The sequence below is a fragment of the Mauremys mutica genome, chromosome 6, assembly GCF_020497125.1.
Source record: "Mauremys mutica isolate MM-2020 ecotype Southern chromosome 6, ASM2049712v1, whole genome shotgun sequence".
Taxonomy (NCBI): Eukaryota; Metazoa; Chordata; order Testudines; family Geoemydidae; genus Mauremys; species Mauremys mutica.
In genome coordinates this window covers 40,561,661-40,589,112 of record NC_059077.1, presented here as the reverse complement: position 1 = coordinate 40,589,112, position 27,452 = coordinate 40,561,661, and the positions used below count along the sequence as shown (strand labels likewise).

Here is a 27,452-nt window from a genome sequence, read left to right as displayed (position 1 = left end):
ATTCATCTCTTTTCCCCCCTTCCCACCCCCATGAATTAGTGTTAAATAAAAGATACAGTTTGAAAGGAGAAGAGAATGCAAGACGAAGAGGACTGAATCCAGGATCTGCTATATGATATTTGTAATATGGGCTGCCATTACTGCTGAAGTAGTACAATATTATACATCCTAATAAAAAAGATGTACAAGAGCTCCAGGTAAACTGCTCGTGGTATCAGGTATCGTGAACACTGTCATTATAGAAATAAAATGGACTTTTCCTAGTAATTACACTAAAATACATGATACAGCATTTAATGACAGGAATTGTTTGAGATACTTTTTTAAATGGTGCCAAACACTGTCACTAAATCCTCATCTTAAGTAATGTTCAATTTCTCTCATCAGTTTTTCTCATGAGCTATTTTAGGGGATTTATAAATTTATTATAAATATCTCCTCCTTCATGGAAAGATATTTTTATTTGTATACTATTTTACACAGTAAAATACTGATTCAGCTAGTTTTTAAATCACAATCAGATTAAACATGGGTGACAGCAGATGCTAGGTATATTCCTCCATAAAAATCTCAAAACATAGATTTGTATGAAACATCACTGCAGATGTCAGAAGCTAGAGTTGAGTCACACAAAGCATGTACAAATGAAGCTCTCTCCCCTGGCTTAAACCGTTTTATAAGAGTCAAAGCCATTTTCTTACACTGGGTATAAGATTTATCCCTGTCTGACAACCTGTGTATCTGAAAGCCCTAAAATGAAACAAAAGTTGCACCAAGGAGTGTTCTGTCACTGATGAATAAGGCAGTTATGTGGGTAACTGCAGTGATACTTAATGCCTCACTTAAAACACAGCCATCTGATGTAATTTATTTTGTAGACACACTTAAAACATATAAACTCTTTCTACCCTGCCAGCCTTAGTGTTAATAAACATATTATCTGAGGTAAGTGGAGGAGATTTTAAGTAATATGGAACCACGCTGGCATGAATAGGCAATCTCCTCTGACAAGTTATCTACTCAGTTTCTGATTAATTTATTAATAATTTACATCAAAACTGTACCAACATTAATTAATTAATCCTCACAACACACCTGCAAGTCAGGTAATTGTCTCAATTATACAGCTGGGGAAACTACTTAGGTCTCAAGTATCAGAGGGGTAGCCGTGTTAATCTGGATCTGTAAAAGCAGCAGAGTGTCCTGTGGCACCTTATAGACTAACAGACGTTTTGGAGCATGAGCTTTCGTGGGTGAATACCTACTTCGTCGGATGCATGTAGTGGCCGCTACATGCATCCGACGAAGTGGGTATTCACCCACGAAAGCTCATGCTCCAAAACGTCTGTTAGTCTATAAGGTGCCACAGGACTCTTTGCTGCTTAGGTCTGTGACTGAAGCTTGCCTATGGTATCCATTTACTATTGAAATATCTCAATTTTTACAAGATCAGAATCTGACTAATTGTATGAGTCCTATTAGGATTAAATGCCCAGTGAAAAGAATTTGACTGAAGATACATATTAGCAAAATTAAATTTTAAAACATGCTTTAAAAAGGCACAGTTGCATTGTATCAATCATTCAATGTGGTTTTGTGTTGTTTAAGGACTAAAATAGTTAATATAAAAATCAAGTAATTCTTAATTACTGACATTTCCATGTATTTTGCTAGTCAGTTCCTCTGTGCATAGGAACATTTCCCCCATACAAACTGTACTTTATGCATAGCAAACAAACTCTTACCTTCGTGCAAAAGAAAAATGGGCTGAGGCACTGGGAGAGAAATTTCTAGGGCTGTCTTGAGGACTGCTTCCTGTCATGGGGCAAAAATAAAGGAGAAAAAGAACTCAGAAACAAAGCAAATACCTTCTATTTCCAGCAGCCTAGAACCAATCTCCAATACAAAGATTAGTCTGTAAGGTTTCTGAAAGAACTGGACTCCCAGTATAACATCTTAGGGCATGACTACACTCGCAGATGTAGAGCGCTGTGAGTTAAACCTGTCTTCATAGAGCACAGTAGGGAAAGTGCTGCAGTCTGTCCACACTGACAGCTTCAAGCATGCTGGCGTGGCCACATTTGCAGCGGCATTGGGAGCGGTGCATTATGGGCAGCTATCCCAGCATGCAAGTGACTGCATGTGCTTTTCAAATGGAGTGAGGTGGGGTGGAGTGTGACAGGGAGTGTGTTGTGTGTATGTGGGGGTAGAAAGAGGGGGGTTTTGGGGTGCTGAGAGTATGTCAGCATGCTGTCTTGTAAATTCAGATCCCCCTCTCCTCCCCTCCCCTCCCCCACCTCTCTCTCTCTCTCTCTCTCACTCAAAGCAAACTAAATGTTTGCTTTTTCTTGGAGCTGATAAGCAGCTGGCTCCTCTGAAAGGGCATTTGAAAGGGCATTTCCGCATTCCTGCAGCCAATTTCACAACAATGACAAGAGTGGCCACTTGACTTAAGGGGAGTATGGGACGTTTCCGGATGCTGATCGCAGTGTAGTAACGCAACACCTCATTCACGCTGACGCTGGGGTGCTCCAGCAGGGGTGCAGCAAACGTTATTCCACTCGCCGAGGTGGACTACCAGCAGTGCTGTAGCTGCGGAGTCAGAGCGCTCTACGTGCCTTGCAGTGTGGACGGGGAGTGAGCTAGGGCACCCGGGGCTGCTTTATTGCGCTGTAACTCGCAAGTGCAGCCAAGCCCTTATTTAAGGTTACATTTCAGTTACAGAAACTAGTAATGAAGATCAAATTTAACTTCAGATAAAGCCAGTTCACTCCATTTTCAAAAGCACAAATCAATTAATTCAACTTTACAGGAATAATATTTTAGTTTGAAAGAAATACAAGTTGAAGATTGGAAACACACTATTTTTGAAAGTCATTAAAAATATTAGAAAACTCCAGAAAATGACTGCCATAAGAGTACAGTCCTTAAACATATTTTCTCTATATTTTTTCCTCTTGCCATCTGTACTGTGTATTCCTGTAACTCTCCAAAAGTCAATAGCTACACAAAACAAATGGAACGGAAAATTATCCCCGGCCTGGTTAGACCAGGGGTTCTCAAACTGGGGGTCGGGACCCCTCAGGGGGTAACGGGGCTATTATTACACCCCAAACCCCGCTTTGCCTCCAGCATTTATAATGGTGTTAAATACATTAAAAAGCGTTTTTAATTTATATGGGAGGAGGGGGGGGTCGCACTCAGAGGCTTGCTATGTGAAAGGGGTCACCAGTACAAAAGTTTGAGAACCCCTGGGTTAGACCAAAGGCCTGCTTGGAGAGGTGAAGTCCTTAAGTGATGTGCAGAAGTGATTGAGCATTGTGAACAGGACATCTCCTTTGGGGGCTTCTTACTGTCTCATATTAGACATGCTACCTGCCACTGATCAAAGAGAAAGCTCAATGGCAGCTGTTAAGGGGAAGTTCACCAGTGCCCCAGCTTGCCTTGACCACTCAGCGTATGTTATTAGACTGTGTGGATTGTCTAAAGGGGAAATGTAAAGGTGACACTTGCAAAAATAAATATATAAATAAACTTTTAGAAGTAGCATTGCCCTATGAGACATATTTAAAAACCTTCTAAATTAAAGACTAGATTCTGATCACACTCGTTTAAAGACTAAGAATCAGTAGAAGAGCAACTTATTTACTGTACCGTTGGACACTAAATGAAATCTGCAATTATAATTAGGACTAAGGAGAGCAAGACTTCTATGTACCGTATATACTCAAAGTAAACATTTAAAGAGGATAAATTGCTATCCATGTTCAAAAAGAAAACCTAATCCAACAGAGGTGCTGTCTTAATGATTTCAGGAGTGCTAGATTTCTACTGAAATTTTTCAATTAACTTAACATTGTGTGTTTTATGTGATGTCCTCAACAGATGCCATTAATTTTATGATAGACAGTATAATCATCAAGACATTTAGATGGTAAACACTAAGAAACCCATTCTTTTTTGGGAGCAGAATCAGGATGCGTTTTCAGCTGCACTGAAATCATATCTTTGCATCTGTTCTTTCCTGAGCCCCAGGAGACAGGAATTCTGCTTTAGCTGGCCAGAACCCCTGACTCTTTGTCCATTTATCTATCACAGCTGAATTAAGTTTTCAACTTTCTCCCCTCCCCCAATACCACAGCTTCTTCATTACTCTTCATATACCTCTGGGGGCCTTGATAATTTCAAGGTGGCAGGGATTTTTGTTCCCTGAGGGGGAAAACATCTAAAACCAGACATTGTGGCATAGATTTTGATCTTTGTTGGGGGCTAGCACAATTTATTCTTGTCCTGCATGAACCGCAAACACCAAATTACTGAGAGCAACAGTTCATTTAATTTAACAGCTCCTAACTGGATTCCTCTTGCTACTAGGATAGCTTATTAAATAAAGATAAGCCTTTTTTTTTTTAAAGATATGTTGTGCAGATAAAACGTGGCCACTCATTCTAGATACCACACCAAAAAGGGGGGAGCTGTGTCTGGGAAAACACAGTGGGCTTACATGAATGAGAAGACAAAGAACCTGTCTTGGCATTTTACAGAGAACAGAAATCGATAATTTAAAAAATAAACATTGTAGATGATAAGCACCTTCTGACAGCAAAGGATTTGAAATATCAGCACATGAGGTCGTTTTATAAATCTAGACTACTGTTTCCATAGATAACTATTTAAACACCACATATTTACATTACATGTCTCAGCAGCATACTTAATTACCCACTGGTCATTTATTCAGAGCATATAGTACTTTTTCTCTACCATTGCTTTTTTAAAAAAAAAATATGACTATTGCTTTCAGGAGATGCAGAACCTCTACCTCTCTAGCATCACCAGGAGCAGCACAGAACTACCACTCATTACAGATAAAATAAGAAAGATTCAATAAAACCTCTTCATGCAGGAGGAGAGTCAAACTTGACTAATATCAATCAATTTGTAAACTGATTTCTCTGGAAAATAAATCTTCAGATTTCCAAGAAACACATTACAAATAATTCCTGAATACCGGTTAAATCATGGGGGTTTATCTAGATATCTTAGTAACAAAATAATTCAAACAGTCAAGACAGTAAATAGGGAAGAAAAAAACCCCAGAGTGACGGGGGCGACTAGTACTACTGCTGTGGTTTTAAGGTGTGGAATTCCAGAAAGGCAAAACGATTAGAACCAGAGTCCTATACGTGACCTTCATCCCTCACAGCATTCATCCACCCATCTGCAAGTCAATACCTGAGAGACTTTCAAATGAAAACCAGTGCCAGTTAATTCTCTGCCCATATGTGCAGTGCTTGCTTATTATTCAAATCCTGCTGTTCCCAGGGATTTGTTGGCTGTTGTATATTTTAGTCCTAGGTTATTTTATACATTTCTGAGATTACTGCTGATGTTTCTGACCTGATAAAGTAAACCCGACTGGTGACCAGGCATTAGGTGGGTAATTAACACTATAATCCCCAGGGAGAAGTAACAGAGTGAATAGGTAATCAACATACCAAAACAATACTTTACCTAATGGCAATACACTCAGGGTGCCTCATTTTGCAGGCAGTTATGGTTAAGAAAGCTATATCCAGATTAATTAAATTGTTTGATTGTTTTGTAATTAGCTTCAAGAAATCCTGTGTCTTCACCACAGAGGGAAGAACTACAAATCTTTCGGAAAGGCATATGTTGTACTCACTATAGATTATTAATGGATTTTTAATAGCTGTCTACTTACAAAATAAAGAGTTTCTGATGCAATGACTTTCTATTAGCACTGAGGGAATCAGAGATTAATGATAATTGCTATTATAAACTCCTGGTGGATCAGAACATTAGCCCCACTTTGAAGCCTTGTCGTCATTTGATGATCTTAAACGACTCTCAGCATTTTAACACCACAGCAATAGAACATAACAATAGGTCTAATATGCTTGTGTATTGGATTTACAGCCTAGCTATTCAGTCTTGAAATCTTGACATAAAGCAGACAAGATCCACGGAGCCATAGAAGGTTGCAGGTCTGGCTTTCGTAATGTAACCAACTGTGCTAGTCAGTGAAACACACAGCTGGACAGCAGAATAATTTTCATATAGTTATCCAGGTGCTTCCCACCGAGATCTGTGCAGGGGTGAAGAGCTCAAATTATTTTAAAAAAATGGATTAAACTACCCATGACACCCACAGATGACTGTCCCCAGTTAGAGTAAGGAAAGGGTTTGCAAACTCTTAAGATCTTGTTGTCTGCTAGTGGGGGCCCTCTCTATTCAGATAAGGGAAATACTAAACATTTTGCTAAATGTGTTTGTTATGGTTGGCAGCTGGCTTGCTTCTTGGATATTATTCCTTGCTCTCAGTCTAGATGACACTGACATCTCTTGGCAGGTTTAGCAGTGTTTGCTTGATGCCATTAGAGATTAACATTGGGTCTACAGAAGTATGGAAAGGGTAGAAGCCCAGGGACCCAAAAAAAAAAATCTATCTACAAAGCACATTTATTATTATTTTCTCTAAATTGGAATTAGGTTTCAAGATTACTGATATGTAGAGACAGGTGAAGCCTACACTGTGGGTATGGCTACACTTACGGTTTGCAGCTCTGGTAGTTTGCAGCGCTGGTCATCCAGCTGTGCAGGGCCAGCGCTGGTGTGTGGCCACACTCACAGCTACCAGCGCTGGTGTGTGGCCACATTTGCAGCATTTGCAGCGCTGTTGGGAGTGATGCATTATGGGCAGCTATCCCAGCGTTCAAGTGGCTGCAACATGCTTTTCAAAAGAGGGGGGTGGAGTGGGGTCTAGTGTGACAGGGAGCGGGGGGAAAGAGAGAGGGGATTTTTGGAGCCAACACTGTGTGTTTAGCTTCCTGCATTGAAAAATCAGAACATGTTTCCGACCCCTTAGTCTTAACTCTTAATTGCCAACACGACTCCCCGCTGTTTCACTCCCTCGCTGCCTCTCATTTGATTGTTTACAGCCAGGTACAGATGACCACAGCAAACAGGAGCTCTGTTTGTTTTTTAGATAAGCAACGGAGCTACGGAGCTCCCATCGGAGCTCGTTCATAACAAAACAAAGAGAGGCTGCATAACAAAACAAAGAGAGTAATTTATAAAAGCATTCTGGGATACATCCTTATACCCTGGAGGCCAATCACAGCGCTGGTGTGTGGCCACACTTGATGACCAGCGCTGCAGCACCAGCGCTGGAATCCTTATTCCCCATGCTGAGTGAGGTGTACGGCCAGCGCTGCAGCCAGGGAGTTGCAGCGCTGGAAGTGCCCTGCAGGTGTGGCCACTTACTAATTGCAGCGCTGGTGGAGGCTTTCCAGCGCTGCAACTCGCCAGTGTAGCCATACCCTAACTGGAAATGCAGAAGCAGCAAAGAGTCCTGTGGCACCTTATAGACTAACAGACGTATTGGAGCATGAGCTTTCGTGGGTGAATGCCCACTTCGTTGAAAATGCAGAGTTCATGCCATTCGACGTACAAATAGCATTAGAGGTAGCAGCAGTTTAATAAAAAGAAAGTAAATATAGTTAAGCATCAGATGCCATCTCTGTTGCAAAACAGAGGGTGTGGGCATACTAGGGATAGGGAGAACGTTTGCAAATTTTGACCAACTTAATTAACTCCTTTTAAAAAAGAAGTGCTTACAATTTTTAATGGATTTAGATAGTGTTAGGACACTTGAATCAGAGTGCAATTTAGCATTTAAAACTTTCCCCCCCTTTCCCATATACATTATTCTCTACGACATTGCAAGCCTCTTTTGAAAACTGATTGCATAGCAAGATCCAGTCCTTCCTAGAGCAAAATGAGTAAAAAGTCTCTTCTGGTTGCAGTTAAGGAATTGCCATTACTGTATACAAATGGCAATAGTTAAAATTAATAAACAAACTAAACTGTATTGCTTTCTTTCTATAGATGTCATTCTTTTAAAACAACAGATTCAGAACCCTGACTTATTAGCTGTGACTTCTGGCATCTTCATACTTTACTGAAAATTAACTCATTGCTGTTTTCATTAATTCACAAACCTGATCATTTTACAACTCACTTTACAACACAGATATAAAAACTATTTTTTGCAAATATAGCACACTTAGGGTATGTCTTCACTAGCTACGTTAAAATGCTGCCGTGCCAGCACTTTAATGTGGCTGTGTAGTCCTGGCTCGTGTAGTTGGACCCGCCCACAAGGGGAGTAGCTCCCAGCACTGGTGCACTCTCTACACTGCCACTATACAGCGCTGAAACTTGCAGCGCTTGGGGGGTGTTTTTTCACTGTAAAGTGGCAGTGTAGACCAGGCTTATCTATGCTTCACCATAAATAAGAAAACGAAGCTACATTTGTTAAAATAAAGAAGCAAAGCCCACACTTTATAAAATAGGTGTCTGTGAAGCTAAGCATGGCTGAGATTTAAATCACAGATACCAGCATTAAAGTTTAGCATGAAACGCAGAACAGTTATACAAAAGGCTGTGTATGCATAAAAGGATCAAGCTACAATTGCTATGGAAACAAACACACAAAACAAAAACAATAAAACCCCTGAATTCCCTGACATGGAGGAGATTCTAATTGCACACTGACAATTTGGCTGTTCAGTAGAGGAGCTGGCTATGCTGGAGGTATTTAGCTGGAAAAGAGCTTTTAGTGACAATAGCACTAGATGCTGCCCAGGGTGCTGCAACAACCCTCTGCCTCCTATAACTCTGAATTTGTCTGTGGTTCCTTCAGAAATCAAAGGATCTATTGTCAAAGATGTCATGGATCCCAAGGCCAGCCCCGGAAGGCTATAAGGAAGACTGAATAACCCAAGATCTTTAGTAAAAGGCTGAATGACAAGCTTTCAACCTTATCAATGAGATTACATCGGTTTATATTGGTTTTCTGTTTTCACAAGAAAGAGAACTAGAAACATTTTTTAAACAACAAAATGGAGACGTCCCTTACATGTGCAGGTGCCCCATACAGACATGCCTCTCGGGTGGAGGGGGCTGCAAGCCTTGTGGGCCCCAAAGTCTAGCTTACCACCCACATTAGTTATCTCTGCACAGCTGCCCCGGTATCTTCACAGAACACAACAAATTTGTGGCTATGCAAGGGAAGTTCTATATTTGCTGCGCACTTCGACTTTGAGCTCTTTCATCCGCAGCTTGTGAACCTCTGGCTGGGTGAGACTAGCCCCCAGCCCTGCCCCTTCCATCTGAGACCCCGCCCCTTCCATACGCCCAGAACCCTGAGCCCCCCCATCGCAGCCGGTGGCCCCTACCCCACAGCTCCTCCTAGTCCTGGAGCACCCGGAGGGAGAGTGCGCAGTGCCGCTGCAGCCTCCCCAGCCCCACGAAGGCAGGTAGCATGGCCCAGCCCCCGGAGCCCAGAGGCGCCACCAAAGCAGAATCCCCTGGGGGACAGAGTGTGAGCGGGACCATGCTTGGCTATTTGGGGAGGCTCCCCCAGCCTCCCCTACTGGCCGCCCATGCTCTCTTTGTTTCCTTTAGTCCCAGCCACACCCACTTAAGGCTCCTCTCTGACTCAAGCTTAGGACTGCTTAATGTTCCGACAAGGCAATGCTGCAATACCCGGGATTGCTCCTGGCTCCCATTACTTATCAATAAATCTGGCTAATCTTTGGCTGCTGCCACTCAAGCAGCAATCTCTAGTGACCTGCAATGCAACTGCTTCATCAAGTGGCTTGTTGCTTCTTCACTCACTTCTTTCTCTACTTTGTATTCCTGGGAGAATTCTGCACCGAAAAATTAAAAATTCTGTATATTTTATTTGTCAAAATAACACAATATAATCATGCCAGTTTCAATTATTTTGGTAATTGATTTCAAAATACCTTGCAGCACATATGTCTGTAACAATACAGAACCAAAAAGATTCCCCCAGGAGTAGAGAGTTAAAGAAACCCCTACGACAACTCTGTTCCTGTTTCTCCATTATGCTTTTTTTAGGGGCCTCAGTCTGGGTGCATCACATGTGCCAGCTGGGCACATCTTGTGTGGGGAAAAACACCTTTGCCCCTCCGGTCTTTTAGTCAATTCCTGTTTTTTTGCCCTATCTCCATATGGTTGCCATATTTCAAGTTCCCAAACAGAGGACACTGCCAGGGAGGGGAAGGGAGAGCTGCAGGGGTGGGGGGTTCAGCTGGGGAGTATTGGAGGGGTGTATGTGAACTTGCAGGGGGTATCAGAAGGAGCTCGAGTGGCTATTTGGGGGGCGTTGGAGGTGGCTGCGCAGGGGGTCTCCCCAGCTCAAACACCAGCACCCCCTCCACCCAGAGCTAAGCTGCAGGGCCAGACACCCAAACCCCCTCCCTACAGAGCTCAGGCACAGGGCACCCCCTGGCCCAGATAACTGCACCGCCCCAGCCCAGCCACAGGTTCCACTCCATGCAGCTTTGTTACTGTCCTGCCAGGCAGAGACGACCTGTACCTGCTGATAGTGGGGAGAGGGGAGCAAAAATTCAAGATTTGGTCACCACCATAACATCTCCCGCTGGCAGATACTCCCCTTTACCCTCAGTCTCCCCTCCCAGAAAGCAGAGGCCCCTCCATGCAACTCCCAGCTGTTGCTCCCTCCCCACAGGGTGCAGCTCACAGGCTCCAGCAGCTGCTGTGCAGGGAGGTGGCCCAACAGCTCCAGGTGACTGACCGGGGCTGACAAATCCAGGAACTGCAGCCCTCCCTCGTAGTCACACTGTGAGCTGGGGAGCAGGGCTCTGCCGGGTCCAGTGGCCCCAGCAGTGGCCAGCAGCTCTGCAGTGCCAATTCTGTGGGAAAAAATGAAATTCTACGCAGGACATTAATTCTTCGCAAATTCTGCAGGTGCAGTGGCGCAGAATTCCCCCAGGGATAACTTTGGTATGACAACTAGGCTGCTAATTAAAACAATTCTCCACATTTCTCCCAAGCACTCCAGATTTTCCCATCCCACTAGCAGATGCACGAAGGGCTGGTAGCTAGAGTTCCTAACCCTCCAGGATTGTCCTTGAGTCTCCAGGAAATATGTCATTATATAAAGCCCGCATCTGTAATTTTCACTCCATGCATCTGAAGAAGTGAGGTTTTTTACCCACAAAAGCTTACGCCCAAAGAAATCTGTTAATCTTTAAGGTGCCACTGGACTCCTGGTTGTTTTTGTGGATACAGACTAACATGGCCACCTCCTGATACAGGAAATAAAGATTAATCTTTAATTAAAGATTATGTCATGGGATGAAACCTCCAGACACATATCCAACCAAAATTGGCAACCATACTGGTAGATGTTTCCTCTATGACAGACATCAAACAGTGGCCTCAGAGCAAAAGGTGGAAAAAGAAAAAAAGGAAAACCCACACACAACGAAGGGGCTCTGCAGTAATCATAAATAATTCTCAAGAGCTTCTGCAACCTTCCCCCCCTTTTTTCAGCTGCATCATTGAAAAATGACCTTCCAAACAATCATGAACTATGGAACAATACAGTAAAGATAATCCCATCTTCAAATAGTTTTATAGTGTTTATTCACCACAGGAGGGCAGATACTAAAAACCCCACACACATAGGAGCAACTCTGATAAGCCATGAATCCCACAAAACCTAGAGTACTGAGAACTTTTCCATGCTGAGAATTTGTTCAGATTCCAGACATCAGCAGCCAGCTAGTGGTGTAGCTGCACCAGTGTCAACTTCTAGTGCAGACAAGCAAAACCAGGATTTGCACTGGTGCAGCTTATCTCTGTCTGAAAGGAGTGCAAACCACAGCTTTCCTGGTCTACAATAGAAGCTTGAACTGGGGCAATTACATCAGTGGCTGGAATTATGGCAAATCCATAACGCAAACAAGGCCCAAAACGACACAACTGCAAAAATAGTCATCAAACACGTTAAGTGTGGGGTGAAATATATTAGAACATGAGCGATTCCAGTGGATCACTGGGAACTATAACAATTATTGTGACAAGCGTCATAAGCAGCTCTTGAATGGGTTGCATATATTGTTTAATGAAGGGGATGCTAAGTGGTTCCAACCCCACATTTGACCTACTTAATAATAATTAACACTAGCACTTATACTACTGTTTTTCATCTTAAAAGCAGCTTCTCAACAGCCATATGACATCAATATAATTGTTCCCATTTTATAGATTGAACTGAACAAGAGAGGTTAAGTGACTTGCCAAAAGCCATAGACAGTCATCATCTGTCATGATGAAACATTAGAAGTTCATGACTGCCAGGTTTTTGCTCAGGCCAGTAAAGCATTCCCATCGCTCTTTAAAATGGATTACAGCCTGGTATTAAATGTGTCAGACTCTAAACACTGATTGTTTTGTTTAAAAAAAAAAATGCACCCACTCTAATGCTGAGTTTGAAGCCTCACCAGTCCCAGCCTCATGAACTGTGTACAAAAACTCAGGCTCTCTTTGCAGGCTCTGCAATGGCATTATACATACATTTTTATTCCTATAGCTGCATAGGGCTCCTGTCCACAATTGTGAGGACAGGCATATTTCTCACCTAACATTGCTGGTCAGCTGCATAAGACAGCCTGCTAATGTCTTACTGACTGAACCTACCGTCCCCTATTAAAAATGCAGATGAAATCCATCTTTCTGCTGTCTCCTTTAACTTGTAAGCTGTCAACCAGCTCCCCACAGCCACACTTTAACAGCCTTTGACAGCCTGCCTGCCTATGGCTAATGCCAATTCCCACATTCACACTTTCTTGTTGTAGCACTCCCAGGGATTCAATTGCGGCAACTGTACACACAATGTAACACAAAATGCATCTTTGTTGTACTGTATTCTGCTGTACAGACAAGATTCCTAACAAAACAGATAATAAATAACAATAAAGCTGTTCTTATTTGCAGATTTTCATCCATAGATCTCAATATGCTTTTCCCAAACAAAGTGTCATGATCATCAATTTACAGACGAGGAAACCGAGGTACAGAAAGTTGAAGTGACCCTGACCAATGTCAAACACAAGGTCAGCAACAGAACTGGGAACAGAACTCAGAATATCCTGATTGTCTATCAAACGTCCCATTCACTGACGACATTACCTCTATCATATATTGCAAGGTATCGTATGTTCATTTTACACTGCACTGAGGTTGGAGAAGGGGGAAAATCTACATCTGCTAACATGTAATAGGGCAGGGGTCGGCAATCTTTCAGAAGTGCTTTGCCGAGTCTTCATTTATTCACTTTAATTTAAGCTTTCGCGTGCCAGTAATACATTTTAGCATTTTTAGAAGGTCTCTTTCTATAAGTCTATCATATATAACTAAGCTATTGTTGTATGTAAAGTAAATAAGGTTTTTAAAATGTTTAAGAAGTTTCATTTAAAATTAAATTAAAATATAGAGCCCCCCGGACTGGTGGCCAGGACCTGGGCAGTGTGAGTGCCACTGAAAATCAGCTCGTGTGCCGACTTCGGCACACGTGCCATAGGTTGCCTACCCCTGTAATAGGGCAAAAATAATGTTATTCACACAAGCCATTTCCAGGGTGCCTATCACCATAGTTTAGTACCTCCAAACAGAGTAATTAAGGCTCTCATTGTGATTATTCTCAAACTTTAGTTATTACAAACAAACAATGGAGAGAAAAGTTACACTGCAGGAGTGTTGTGGACTAGATGATGTGTTTCTCCTAAAGAATAAAGGCATTAATACAAGTAATGGAATAGGTAAAGGTAGGTGGTTTACCTGCATGAGCTGAAAGAGGTGAATGAGGCCGAGGCAGAGCTGGAGATTGTCCATTGCCTATCAAGCTCTTTCGGTTACTTGTCCGACAACTGTAGGGAAAAAGAAAGTCACTTAAAACCAGCAAACAGTACACCCTCTCAATACCCTCGTACTCATAAGGCCCAATCCTGCACTCATTCAGCCCCCCAATCTCCCATTCAAATCAAAACCATACGTGTCAACAAGAGTTCTGAGTATGCAAGAAATCTGGATCAGGCACATACTCGATAATGACAAGAAGTGTCACTTCCCATATAACTGCATAAAATAATACATTACTGATAATTATCCAGCTTGCACTTCATTTACCATTCAGTTAGCACAAAGACCTATGCACCAATTCACAGTACTTTAGGCAATGTTCTGTGTCAGTAGTGTAGCCTCGGATCAAGTTACAGCTTGTTTCCTAGATGTAATATCTTGTGACATATACCTGTTGTTATACATACAACATGCATGAATACATCAAAACAAATCTGAGTTCGGAATTGTCAGGCAATGATTAAAGACATTTGTGTTTACATGAACTTTCTCACTCCAAATCACATGCAATGAAGAGCAATGATTTGTCAATCTTATGATGATACACTAATTAAAAAACTAATTATTGGGATCAATTTCACATCTGTGCCTTCCGTCAATAGAACAGATGATGCCAACAAAGATAAATGCATTCACTCACACATTTTTCATCTCAAGTACTGCTAATCCACTGTTTCCCCCCATAATAGATTATTATAAGAGATAAATATTAAATTCATACATCTATTAAAGTAAGGGAGAAGAAGGGACCTTTTCCTTTATCTGCATCTTAGTATTTGTAAAAATTTACTTTTTACTACCTTATAACCATAATCAAACATGGGCACTACTTAACTTTATACGTATAAGCAGCTCCATGAAACCAATGGGACTACTCGTGCATAAAGTTAAGCAGGTGTGTAAGTGTTTGCAGGAGTGAGTGAGGGGTCATATATTTTACTTGCAAAGTCTTTAAAGGGACATTGAGATCAATTCAGTCCAAAAATTTAGCTTAACATGATCAGAAATATTCCAGTATTATGATAAGTTCCAATAAAAGTAGGGTTTTAATTAAATATTTCCCTGCATTGTTTCCAAGTTAAACATTACATCACTGTGCTTTGTATGACTACCAGAAAGGGAAACTGACTAGTTTCCTCATTATACAAGCAGAATAAAATATAAAAAATGGCGAGAAAACAGCATAAATCAGAGGTGGACCTACTACTGCCAGTGGGCCACATCCAGCCCATGGGACCGTCCTGCCCGGCCCCTGAGCTCCCAGCTGGGGAAGCTAGCCCCCAGCAACTCCGTCGCTGTTCCCATCCCCCGCAGGCTCACCTCGCCACGCCGCCAGCACTCTGGCCCACCGCTCCAGCCAGGCAGCGCAGGCAGTGTGGCTGGCTGCAAGCTTCTGCTGCTCTGAGCAGCATGGTAAGGGGGCGGCGGAGGGGGAGTGGGGGTGGATAAGGGCAGGGGGTCCCCGGGGCCAGCCAGGGGACAGGGGGCAGTTGGATAGGGCAGAGATTCTGGGGGGGGTGGGCAGCCAAGGGACAGGAAGCAGGGGGGATAGAATAGGCGGTGGGGTCCTGGGGGGCGGGGGGAAGGGCTCTGAGGGGGGGCAGTGGGAGGGGGCAGATAGGGGGAAGAGGCCACGCTGTTTGGAGAGGCAGAGCTTTCCCTACCCAGCCCTCCATACAGTTTCGCAATGCCGATGTGGCCCTCAGGCCAAAAAGTTTGCCCACCCCTGGCATAAATGGTTAGCAGTAAATTCGATTTTTTTAAATCCAAAGCATTACTGACAACATAGTCAATGTTTTAAACACATTGCTTTTTAACTGCATAGCATGTGCTGAATTACTGTTCCTTCATTCTGATTAATGGTATGCAATGTGGCAGCAGAAGAGCCCACCAAAAAGACCATTTGGTTTCTGCTGACCATATAAGAACAAAGTAAGACTGTCACACTTAGCTGGTTGATAACAAAGAAAATATCAGACTGATTTTAATGTATTACGCATTTGCTTAACACATCCCAGAACCACATAACAATATAAAAGAAATAGGGCAAACTGATGGAAAAAATCTAAATTTAAATGCACAGGGAAATTAAAAACTCTGCATATGTGGTCTTTTTGAGATGGTGGATCTGCAAAAATGTATCCTGCTAAATATTTTGTCATCCTCAATTTAAAAATTAGGTAAAATCCCCCTAACTCTCATCTATTATCTGGATGTCAGTGAAAAATTGAACACTTTTTTTGTAGTATATTTTTGACTTGTAAAGATTGGTGGTTTGGGTTCTGTCATATGGTATTTTTTCTTTGATTAAATCAATCATGTATGCTCCATAGGATAGGAGCCCACTGGACTTATTCTGTAAGATTGTGGGAGAGAAAAAATAACATCTAACTCCAAAAGGTGCCAAATGGTGGTAGGAGAGTACCAGAGCTCTCTTCCTAGACCTCAAAGATGACATCATGGGGGTGGGGGGAAAGGGAGAGAGAACGGGACAAATTGCCACAGGACCTTTTGTGAGTAGGTGGACTGTGAGGGGATACAGGGCTGTAGAGCCTGCATAGGTTTGGGTAATTGCAATAAGCAATCACATTTCCCCCACATTAGTAGTTTTCTATATATTTTTCTACTGTTGAAGCTGGTTTATTAAATGCTTCTCTATGCCATTTTTGTAAGGTTCTGGCTGTACAGCTAAACTATTCTATGTTTTGCTCTTGTAAAATTGCTATCTGCTATTGGTTGCTATTGGTTGCTTTACTGTAAAGTTATTATATGGTATACTTTAGTTTAGTTTTTTAATGTTATTTACCCTTGTAGTCTTAAAATGTAGGACAAGAATTGTTTAAAGGGGAAAGGAAATTAACTGAAATAAACAGAGAAAAAATGAAAATGCAAAATATATGAACTGTATTTTAGCAGTAGTTCTCAAAGCTGCTCTGCCGCTTGTTCAGGGAAAGCCCCTGGTGGGCCGGGCCGGTTTGTTTACCTGCTGCGTCCACACGTTCAGCCGATCGCAGCTCCCACTGGCCATGGTTCGCCGCTCCAGGCCAATGGGGGCTGCGGGAAGGGCAGCCAGCACACCCCTTGGCCCGCGCTGCTTCCCGCAGCCCCCATTGGCCTGGAGTGGTGAACTGCAGCCAGTGGGAGCTGTAATCGGCTGAACTTGCGGACGCAGCAGGTAAACAAACCGGCCCGGCCCACCAGGGGCTTTCCCTGAACGAGCGGCAGAGCAGCTTTGAGAACTACTGTTTTAAAGAATTTATCAAGGGTACTCAGTGCTTAAGATAGGTGTTTTTTATGTAGTCAATATTTATTTTATTTAAAATTGTCCATATAAAATACTCCGTATTCCTACAGACCACAAATCCAAAATCATCTTGTCATATTCCATCCCTAAGTTTTATATAGCTGTGGTATCCTGTGGCAAAAGCCAGCTTATCTTCTGCTGCTTCTTTTTAATATTTTATTAACAGTTCATTTATTAATCTTCAATCCTGAAACTGTGTAAAGGGCACATTCAGCTTCACATTAAAAATAGTGAGAAGGGGTCCTGATTGGGAAGCAGACTTTGAGGACCATCCATTGCTGACACTGCTGTCCTTGTATCACAGCTGTGTACACTTTTTGGCATTGCACTGAAGCCCTTTTCTCTGATGAGGCACCAACATGCTTGGAGGGCTTCTGAGGTGTGTCAATATTACTGTTTCCTATACACCACTAACCTACTCCCATATTATGTTAATATAAAATCATCATGCAAAGAAAGTATCCCAAACTTCTCACGTTGCTCCTCCATCATCATGTACATCTAAAACATACTCTCCCTCTGTCACAGTGTGCTTCTAAATACCTAAATGTTTATCTCAAAGATAACCACTATCCTACTGCTAATCAAAATTTGGCAAGCATGAAATGTGGCATGAAAGTGGCTTTTTTTGCACTTCAATGATTTAATTTTAAAAAACCACACACTGCTTCAGGATTTCACAGGTATGAAATTACCAGAAATCTCACTAAAAATACCCTTTCATCAACTTTAGCTCTAATTATGTCCAAGTACAGGACTCTGTGATTTAGTTATTTAATTGGAACTATATAAGTGGCATTGCTTAAATTATTAGTTTAATAGTGTTGCTAAAAATTCAAATCTAAGCAAATGAGGACTGTATTCAGTATTCCAGTATATTCTCCAGACAAAAAGTTAGTGACACCTTTTCCACACACAAAGGTAGGGATCATTACCAAAAACATTTCATTCAAATGGCCCCTCACCCCAGCTCTGTTTTACGGTTCCCCCCCTTTACTTTTTTAATGTCAATACTGGAAACTAGGGTGGCATTATTGTCATTGGGCGAATGTATGCAATAAATAAAGCCTTATTTTCAAGAGATATTCTTGGATGTCATTGAGGCTTTAGGCAGAATTTATTTATTACCATGCTGATTTAAATGTTCTTTTAAAGAGAAAAAAATGAAGAGAGGATGACATCTCCTTGCATTAGCTGTCTTGATAATAAGGTAAGATGTGAATCACTGCATGCAAGGGAAACTTCTACTTAGATGTGACCATAACTTCATTTTTTTATTGTTTCACAAAGACTTTGAATTATGTCATCCATCCTACAGCAGTGTAACCCTAAGAAGTGCGACTCTTCCACCCCGTTAAGGCCTGCATTAAGGAGGACCTCTGTGGGTGGAAAATTTACAGGGAATGATGCAAAGTGAACAGGGCTGTTATAACCAAAAAAAGGTTGAGAACTCATGGTGGAGGAAGCAAAGGATTGCCAACTATCCCAGCAAATTTGGCCCTGTAACACCAACTTTCAGTATACAAAAACACCTCCAAACATCCCAGAGATAGATAAGTTATTTTGTCCACCTGAACTATTTTCTTTTATCTTCCAAGCTCCGTGTGGGCATCAAGCTACCCTTTCATCGTATTGTTTTTCAGAACAATTATTTTCCCTCCAACCAAATCTGAAAGGATAAACCTTAGCTGATCAGAGGCAACACTGACAGGAGAAAGATTTGTCTTGAGCAGAACAAAGTCAGAACAGTATTGGAACAGTCTACAGAGATGGTAACTTCAGGCAGCACAGACCACGGTAAGCCACACAGAGAACTGTGCCCACAACACACAATTATATAGGATCCGGATTTTATATCCTGATAAGGATGCCTTTCACAAAGAAGAGACCTGCCAGTGGTGAATAAGCCAGACAGCAGGTGTGACTCATGATTTAGAGACTACCCAGGGGAAAAAAAAATCTTAAAAAAGGGAAACTGCTGTATGTCTTAAATGTTCTTCATTTAAATTAATATTAATTAATTAATAATATTTAAAGACCTGGGGCCACAGACAGAAGAATGCGAAATATACAAGTTTAACATTTTCTGTCAGTCTCCCTCTCCTCTTTCCCAGGCACTCCCTCTTTGGACTGTTTTTCACCTATTGGTATGAGGCCAACTGTATGAAGCATGTACATAAGGAGAAGTTATGAACCCTACATGTCTGGAAAGGGAGTAATTACAGAATCTAATAAAAACACCTTAAAACCATCTCCAACCCATAGTCTGTTGCAATTTTATGTTACATCACATCATCGACATCCTGGATCACCATCATTGCTCTCTACTTATCTTTGATTCCAAATCAGAATTACCTACTTGGCTTTCAAATTCATCATTGACTGGTTCCACCTTACCTCCCTGTTTTCATATCCACCTACTCCCCTGCCCACTCACTCTACTCTTCCTATCCTGGCTTCTTGTTTCTCTTCCCTCAACTTTACAGAGTTGGGGAATTGCTTGTTCATTTCTGCTATTCCCTGTCAGGAAAAATGACCTAACTTCCTCCTCCCTCTGAGTCACTTCTTCTCCTTAGAAGCAAGCTTTCAACTTTAGCATAGGATTGACTCTCCCAGTGAAAGGGTTTTGTGATATAATGGATGAAGGATGCTACATAAAAATAATTTGTATTGGATCACATAAAATTAACACATGGGTGCAGTGTAACTACCGACTTCCAGGATTCAGTTAAATGAATCCTAACCCTGTTGCTGCTGAAACAGCTGCCACTCTTGGTACACCAGACAAAATCCATTTGGGCATTTTGTTAAAACAGGGCCAATGAAGCAGATGACAAAACTGCTAGTGTGACTATTGAAGGAGAACGGCAGAGAGAAATTGCCATCCACAAGTGCTTGGAACACAAGGGTGGAAGAAAAAGTTGGGGTAGAAGCAGAGGGCTCCAGGAGAGGTAGATAACACATGACAGACAACTTCCTAAACATTATAATCCCATAAATCACAACCGCCAGTTTGTTATTTTCTATCATATCTGTGTTAACGCAATATTGTTTTACTTCCAAGGGGCTCTAACATAGATACAGCTTAAACTAGGGGGTCTGAATGACATTTAAAGTAGAAAATATGTCCAAGAAAACAGGAGAGGTTAAAATGCTGATGAACTCCAAGACTGATCAGTGCAAGAATCTGAAAGACAAACATGATACAGACCTAAATAGCTTAAGATAAAATAGAAATTATTTCTTTTTATTTTTTATAATAAACCTTGTAATTTAATCACCACATCTCTATTACAGTATTCATAATAGCTTATCACAATTATACAAAAAATACAGTTTTGTAACAAATACTATATGTATCTTTAAATGCAGTATGCCCTGTTATATGCAAAGAAGAATCTATGACTTCTTTATAACTACAAAAAATAGTTTCATCCCTAAACATTCGATGATTTTTAACTGGTATATCCCACATCAATGTTTTACAAGTAGTATTTAGCATTTGTGAAAGCTGCGAAGTTTGCAGCTCTGGAAATTGAAATTCTCTACTTATCCACAGAGCAGGGACAACATGAGACTGCAGTGAAAACCATCCTGACCCCTGGCTTCTTTGTAAAAGACTTTCAAGAAGGGTACCAGCTGTGATGTTGACAGAACTGGTCTGAAACCATGAACTCATTGCATATACCTATGAAGCCACCATCACATTGAAAGGATATTTATTCTTAACAAATCAAGGCTGTTTAAACAAACACTAAAGAAAGACAGAATTTCAGAGCTGAAGCATTAAATGCAAGTTTCCTGCTAACGTAATGAAGAGAATGGCTAATGAATGACACTGCGAGGTGTGCTATCATGGAAGAATCTTCTTCCGCAGGAGCATAGCGCTAATACATGAGTAATTACTGGCAACAAAGGTTAATTGCTTAAAAAAAAACTGTAAGGAGCGACGGAGGTATTGACAGACTATCGCTTGCCATGCTTTCCACAGGAAATTTGGCATCCATTTTAATCATTTATAATGATTTCATTTCAACATGCTAAATTATTAATAAATTTACACTTATAATGAAGATGGATATGGACTATAAACGCCTCTGGCACCGCCTTTAGCAGTGAGTCCTGACAACAGCACTGTTCTGCAACATAACCCTTAATTTTTGTGCCAGTGTAACATATTGGTTTAGTGGAAGGTAAAGATTAAAAGGGGATCCTGTATATTTGAAGATCTATTGCAAACAAAATCTTATATTTGCTAATACAAATCTAGAGAGACTAGCCTATTGTGGAAGCCAGAATGCAAAGGCTGGCTATGTAGACACAAGACAGACTACTAATATAAGAGCAGCTCTGGGGAAAGAAAAGGTAGTTATATTTTCTGTAACATTAAAAATGTATAGCTGACAAGCACCTCGGGAGAAGCAAATTGACTCTAGTAAGACATGGGAGTTGCCCACTTTGTTTACACTGGAAAAGTTCAATTTAAGTTATATTTAACTTGTTCTGAAATGTGCCAGCCTATGACTCCACAGTTATTTATTGTCTTTATGAACACAGACACTAGAGAGTCAACTATGCACAGTGGAGAGGCTTAAAGAGCAAAGTTTATCTAGTATTTTAACTGCTATTCACAGACAATAAGAGTGGGTAAGAAGTGAGCAAGTGCTCTGCACTAAACCAACAGCAACATTTTACGAATAAAATTAAAATAAGGCATGCATTGATTTTTCTTACCCCTTTATGAAAAAGTAGCTCTTCTGTATTACTTTAGGACCCCTGAGAACCCTTGTTGCAATCCTATGAGAAGTTATCTACCCCCCTCAGATAATCTAAAAGCCAGCTGCAGTGAGGGAAGGATGAGAACTGCCTACTGATGAGGCAGAGCAGTAGTCCTGTATGGTGCGCTTCTCCCCACCAAGAAGAGACAAAAGAAGGTATCCTTTGAAGACACAAGGGGTGATATTAGACTGCATCATTAAATGGCGTTTTGCATTGCCTTGGAGGGGAGATCTAAGGGGATTCCGATAGTGCCAGGGCTGGGCAGTTTTACCGGAGAAAGCAAACCAGCAGGGGTGCTCCACTGGGAATTCCTACAGGATCTGGATTGGACCAGAACCCACAGATTTCATTCAGCCCTGTTTATTTTCAAAATCACTTAAGACTAAGGCTAAGAAGCTGTAGGCTCCAAGGCTTAAAAAAGTTGAATAAGGCTGCCACCCTTTAAAAGTTTTGGGGGAGACCCTCTCTATTTCCACTTAAAAGCTAAAATAGGTTCAATTAGCTATAGTGACCATGAACAGTCTAAAAAGTACAACGGGACTTGTTTTCTCAGAGATTCATTCTGTTAGCATTTTAGAGCTGTTATTCACCTGTTCAACATCTTTTCAACTGCATATCATAGCATATAGCATGTAGTGCAGTACTATTTTTATTTATTAATTATACTGGTCACATGTAACATTTAGTAACTTAAGGATATTAAGAGACACAAACCTTAATAAACTAGCATAATACTTGGGAAATAAGATTGAAAGAAAGAAATGAAATAACAAAAAAGGTCTATACTTATTAAATCACCGTAACATAAAGGTTGTCATGGAAAGGGTAAAGAGAATAAGAATTCAAACACAATTCTGGCTTCGGGTTCACTGTGGAACAATGGCCACAGTTTCATACAGGTATAAAAGTATACCATATTTTATTTTACTTTTGAACTAAACTTATACACAGTCAAGCTAAAATCCAGCCATACACCCCACTCACTGTAAGTAAATAACCCACAGCGATCTCTAACAAGCTAAAGGAAAGCTTTTTTTGGAATTTGACTAACTGTTATAATGCAAGCATCTAGGGGTTACTTTTTTAGGTCAGTTCATTTTAAAAGAGGATGACATTCTTCTAAAAGAAGGAAGGATGAAAACATGTAAGGAATAAAATAAAGGGAAGAGCTGCCAATAGTCCCAGTTTGTCAGAGTCTGACCTAGATTTTTGGAAAATGATCAGGGATATTTTTATGCTTGGCCATTGTTGCGGGGAACGTAGGCAGTAGAGGATGGTTACAGTCCTGTTGCAGAGAGATGCCCCTCTAGCTGCTGATGCAGTTGTGATCAACTCTTTCCTCTCCTGACAGCTGCTTACTAACTGCTAACCTGTGGCTTCAGCCCTGGCACAACTAGCCGGGTAGGTCTCACTTTCTCTTAGGAGAGGTTTAAGGCAGTTCCTCACACTGAAACCAAAAATATGTACTGCAGGTGGCTGGGCTGGTAACCTGCATTCCTGGCATGTGAAGAGAAATGGGAAGAAAAAACAGCTAAGAGAAAATGGGGAAGGGGGTGGGGAGAGAATGTCAAGAGTCTCTCTACCCCCTGGCTTATCTGAAAAGTTGTCTAAGAGTTCCACTTCATTGCCCCATTCTCTTCCTCAGCAGAAACATGTGTATTCTGGTGGAATTCAACTTCTCTCTTTTTTCCTCTTTCCAAAAATAAAATGAGAGACAAGGTGGATGAGGTAACATCTTTTATTGGACCAACTTCTGTTGGTGAGAGAGTGAAGCTTTCGAGCTTACACAGAGCTCTTCTTCAGGTCTGGGAAAATAACCTACAAGAAAAAACTGTAGTTTAAAATGCAAGAGAAGACACATGTGATGATGCGCTGCAAAGGTCATCTGTGAAGCTTTAACCTAGGAAGTTCAGTGCCAGAGCACAAATTTTCTCCTACTTGAGCTAGGACAGTAATTCCATTAGCAGGTAGCAAGACTAGGTTATCCTTCAGCAGCCACAATACTTAGTGAGGGAAATGAATGCATACAAAGGCCTCCAGTGGTCAAAGGCCTTTCAAGTCTCCATGCCACTGGCTTATTTGATAAAGTATTTCTTGAATAATAAAATAAATTTAAAAAAACCACATAAGCAACTCTGAAAGGAACTTACAACTTTTGTGATATCTATAATTTTATTGTTAATCATAACTAACCGCAAATTATTTTTCTTTCCCATACAGCACTCAACAAAAGAAAGGAAACCGGGTTAGAACAATATTTTAATAGACCTACATCTTTCCTAAATGGACTATGAGGGAAGGGTCGTCCGCTCTGCTTCATGTTATTGCTACAGAAATTGATTCTGGGTTTAATTCTTTACAGAGATAAATATTTAATTAGGTAACATAACGTTTAGCTAAATAGTCTAGTTTAAGTCCGTAGTCGGTCAATATTAATAAAATAGCTGCTTACATGATAAAAATCTGTAATCCATGTAAAGTAGGTAGGCAGCGGAGAGCAGACAAAATTTACATTGTTCTGGGCTATGCACCAATCAATTTTACAATTCTAGTTCATTATCCCGGGAACGTAATATTCACAACCTCACACTGTACAACTGATTGAATACACTCTAACGTTGACATTTAACCCTACTGTAAGGCTCTTCTATACCTTATTTCTCCTCTGCAAAGTAAAACAAACTTATGAGCTGAGTGAGTAGCATGCTCACTACCGTAACTGCACTATTACTTTCAGATAACTTAATTTCACAGTACACACACATTTTGCTTTCAATATTAAGGTAAAAACTGTGTCACCAGTAGAGAAAAATTTGAGACATGGAAAATGTAATAAGACTCCTATCAAATCTATATAAGCCCTACAGTCAAAGTAATTCCTAGGTTCATCCTAGCCTATAAGTATGTTTGTTTATGTTATTCTATTTAATTTTAGAACATAAATAAAAGGAAAAACAGCCCACTAACAAAAAAGTAAGCCACCCAGTGATATGCTGATAACATTTTCACAAGTGTTTTCCTCAAAAATTTGCTGCCTAGGTCAGTCATACATCATACAGTAACTCCTCAGATGGGGTTGGGGGGAGCAGGGGAGGAGTGGGGTGTGCCTGGGACCCTGGTTCTTCCTTACTGTTGACCCCTAGTTACTGCTTGCAGGCCCGTGAGCTTAGGGAGAGCTGGCTAGAGTTTCCCCAGTGCTGCTCTAGCCATAACTCCATGTCTCTGGTTAGATTTGGCGGAGGGGAAGTATACTTTTCTAGGCTACGTCTATACAGCTAGAGCCCTCCTAGTTGGGTCTCTCTGGCTAGAATTCCTGAGGAGCAACCCTAAAGTTGAGTACCTTGCCTCAGGTATTCCCAATCACTGAAACTGGAACCAATACCACCTCCTGAGCTCTCATCAGGAGGTTTAAGCTCCCAGGTAGGCACAGATCAGAAAGTGGCTAAGAGTGGGAGCCTCCCAGCCCCATCAAGAGATTTGCTGGATCAAATGTATGTCATGGGTACACTGATATCCACCCTGCCCCTCACTTCATCACTCCTTCCACCTCCTGCCCTCAGAGCCATCTCCTCTCATCCAACTCTGCTTCCCCATTCCCAGCACACTGCTGTGGCTCCCCAACCAGGCAGCTGCTCCTACGAGCAGCAACTGTGGTGGAGTTGTTCTTAAGCCACTGGTTGTAGAGTGGTGGATTAGGTGGAGTAGCAGGTTCCTCCTGGAGGTGTAGTAGTCAGTCAGTTGGGGAATAGGATGGCTTTGTCTCTTGAGGTGGACAGGTCTCCCCTGACCCATGAAGGTCCGTCCCTAGCTGGTGTGGGGGGTGGGCAGTAGGAGTGGACTCCTGTGGCTGGACGGGTGTGTGCTGTGCGAAGGCCTGTGCACAGGGTTAAAAATCTTAACTTGTCTGAAGTCATCATATGTGTATGTCCTGGGGCCATCCTCAGGATTTTGGCACTTTAGTGGGAGGATATTTTAGGTAAACCCCAAAATTAACTGGTCCATTTTATATGCAAATGCCTGAATGGGGAAGGGAGGGAGAATCTTTTGGTCTCCTCAGCCTCCTGCTGCAGAAAGGAAGCTGCACTGTACTTCCTTTCAGTCTTCAGAGTGTCGGCTGTACCGATCTATGTTTCACATCTACCTTCACAAGGAAAAGGACTAGAGACTTACTAAAGAGGGTCAGCAGCCTTTTTTATGAGGCCCAAGGCTAGTTCTGTTAACAAGAGGAACGCATTGGCTCCTTTCAGCTCAGTAGTGAATCCACCTTAGCTAAAAAAAAATCACTAAAACAAGAAGGTGAGAGAAACATTCCATCCTAATTAACATCACAAACTTATTTTTAATGATTTCCCTTGGTGTTTCTTTCATTAGTCTGTTTCTCACCTTGCAGGAATGAGATTGGCCAAAGCAGGTCAAATTCTAAAATTAACGGCCAGGAAAGTGGGAGCTGAAATGGAAAGATTTTATATGGTTGTACATACAACCCATGCAATTGTCTGAACAGTTTTCATGTCTAAACTAATTTATACTTACCCTGCCTTATTCTTACACAAAAACATTAGCAATACTTTCCCTCAAAAGACTAATGGGCCTGTCTGGGCTGCTTTGCTCCTCCCTTATAACGCTCCCTGAGTATCCATTGATTTTGGCAGTTCTCTCCCACTCCATGGTCCTCACTCCTTCAAAGATTGTACAGGCCTTATGTGGTTTTGCCAGCTCACACCTTTTTGCCAGTTGTTCCTCCATTCACACTTAATTCTGGCAGCTCTCTTTTCCCTCAACAGTCTTTACAGACTTAACCCTCTTACAATACACAGTTGGCATGTCACATGGGGCACAATACTAAACTAATCTATACAAACTCACAATAGCGTTATACACAGGCAACATTTATACCTCCCAATGTGTTTGTGATAACAAGATTGTACCATAAATTAGAATATTTTCACCCTCAAAACTTCAGCAATTACCACCCTAGTGAGAACCATTTAATATCCAGTGTGTGAAGTCACTCATGCCTCATGTACAGCAACTACCCCACAATAGCATATCCAACAGGAAGAAAAATCACATACCAAAGCCAAACTGACTGGAGGCACAAATACTAGGATTTCACTGCTTGTACTGGCATGAAAAGAAAACTAAACAAACTAGATGAAATAAGGCTGTAAGGCCTCCCACAGGAGTATTTTTCTTGTTACAAAAAATTGGTCTCTCTCTGAAGTGCTGCAAAGTACATCCCTGACTAACGTACTTTTTTAAACAATCACTATAAAATGAATTTCTTTTTGAGAAAAATCAAAAACAGATCTATAAGATGTTGAAAAGAAAACTATCACTAAGTGCTCTTCAATGAGTCACTTTTTGAGATTCTTTTCTAGTTTATATTTACCATTACAGTTTAATGAGACTATGGTAGCCCTCCATTATACATAATTACTAGAGCATTAGTGATTAATTTTTCCATTGCAGAACTGTGAAACTACTACCTCCCCAAAGTCATGCGTCTTCTGACAAGGATAGAATTAACCTTAATTATTTCACACCAAAAAAAGCCAGGATCACAGCACATATGTAAATGAGCACA

General features: G+C 41.3%; 1 protein-coding gene across 2 annotated transcripts in view; it reads right to left on the bottom strand.

Moving 5' to 3' along the window:
* MAST4 (microtubule associated serine/threonine kinase family member 4) overlaps window positions 1–27,452 on the bottom strand; it is a 410,096-nt gene that overhangs the window by 87,288 nt on the left and 295,356 nt on the right. For both annotated transcript variants that reach the window (XM_045020986.1, XM_045020987.1), the window contains 2 exons: window positions 13,702–13,790; window positions 1,746–1,815 (listed from right to left, as the gene is read on the bottom strand). In XM_045020986.1, the coding sequence (XP_044876921.1) occupies window positions 1,746–1,815; window positions 13,702–13,790 (159 nt within the window). The remainder of the gene's footprint in view (window positions 1–1,745; window positions 1,816–13,701; window positions 13,791–27,452) is intronic.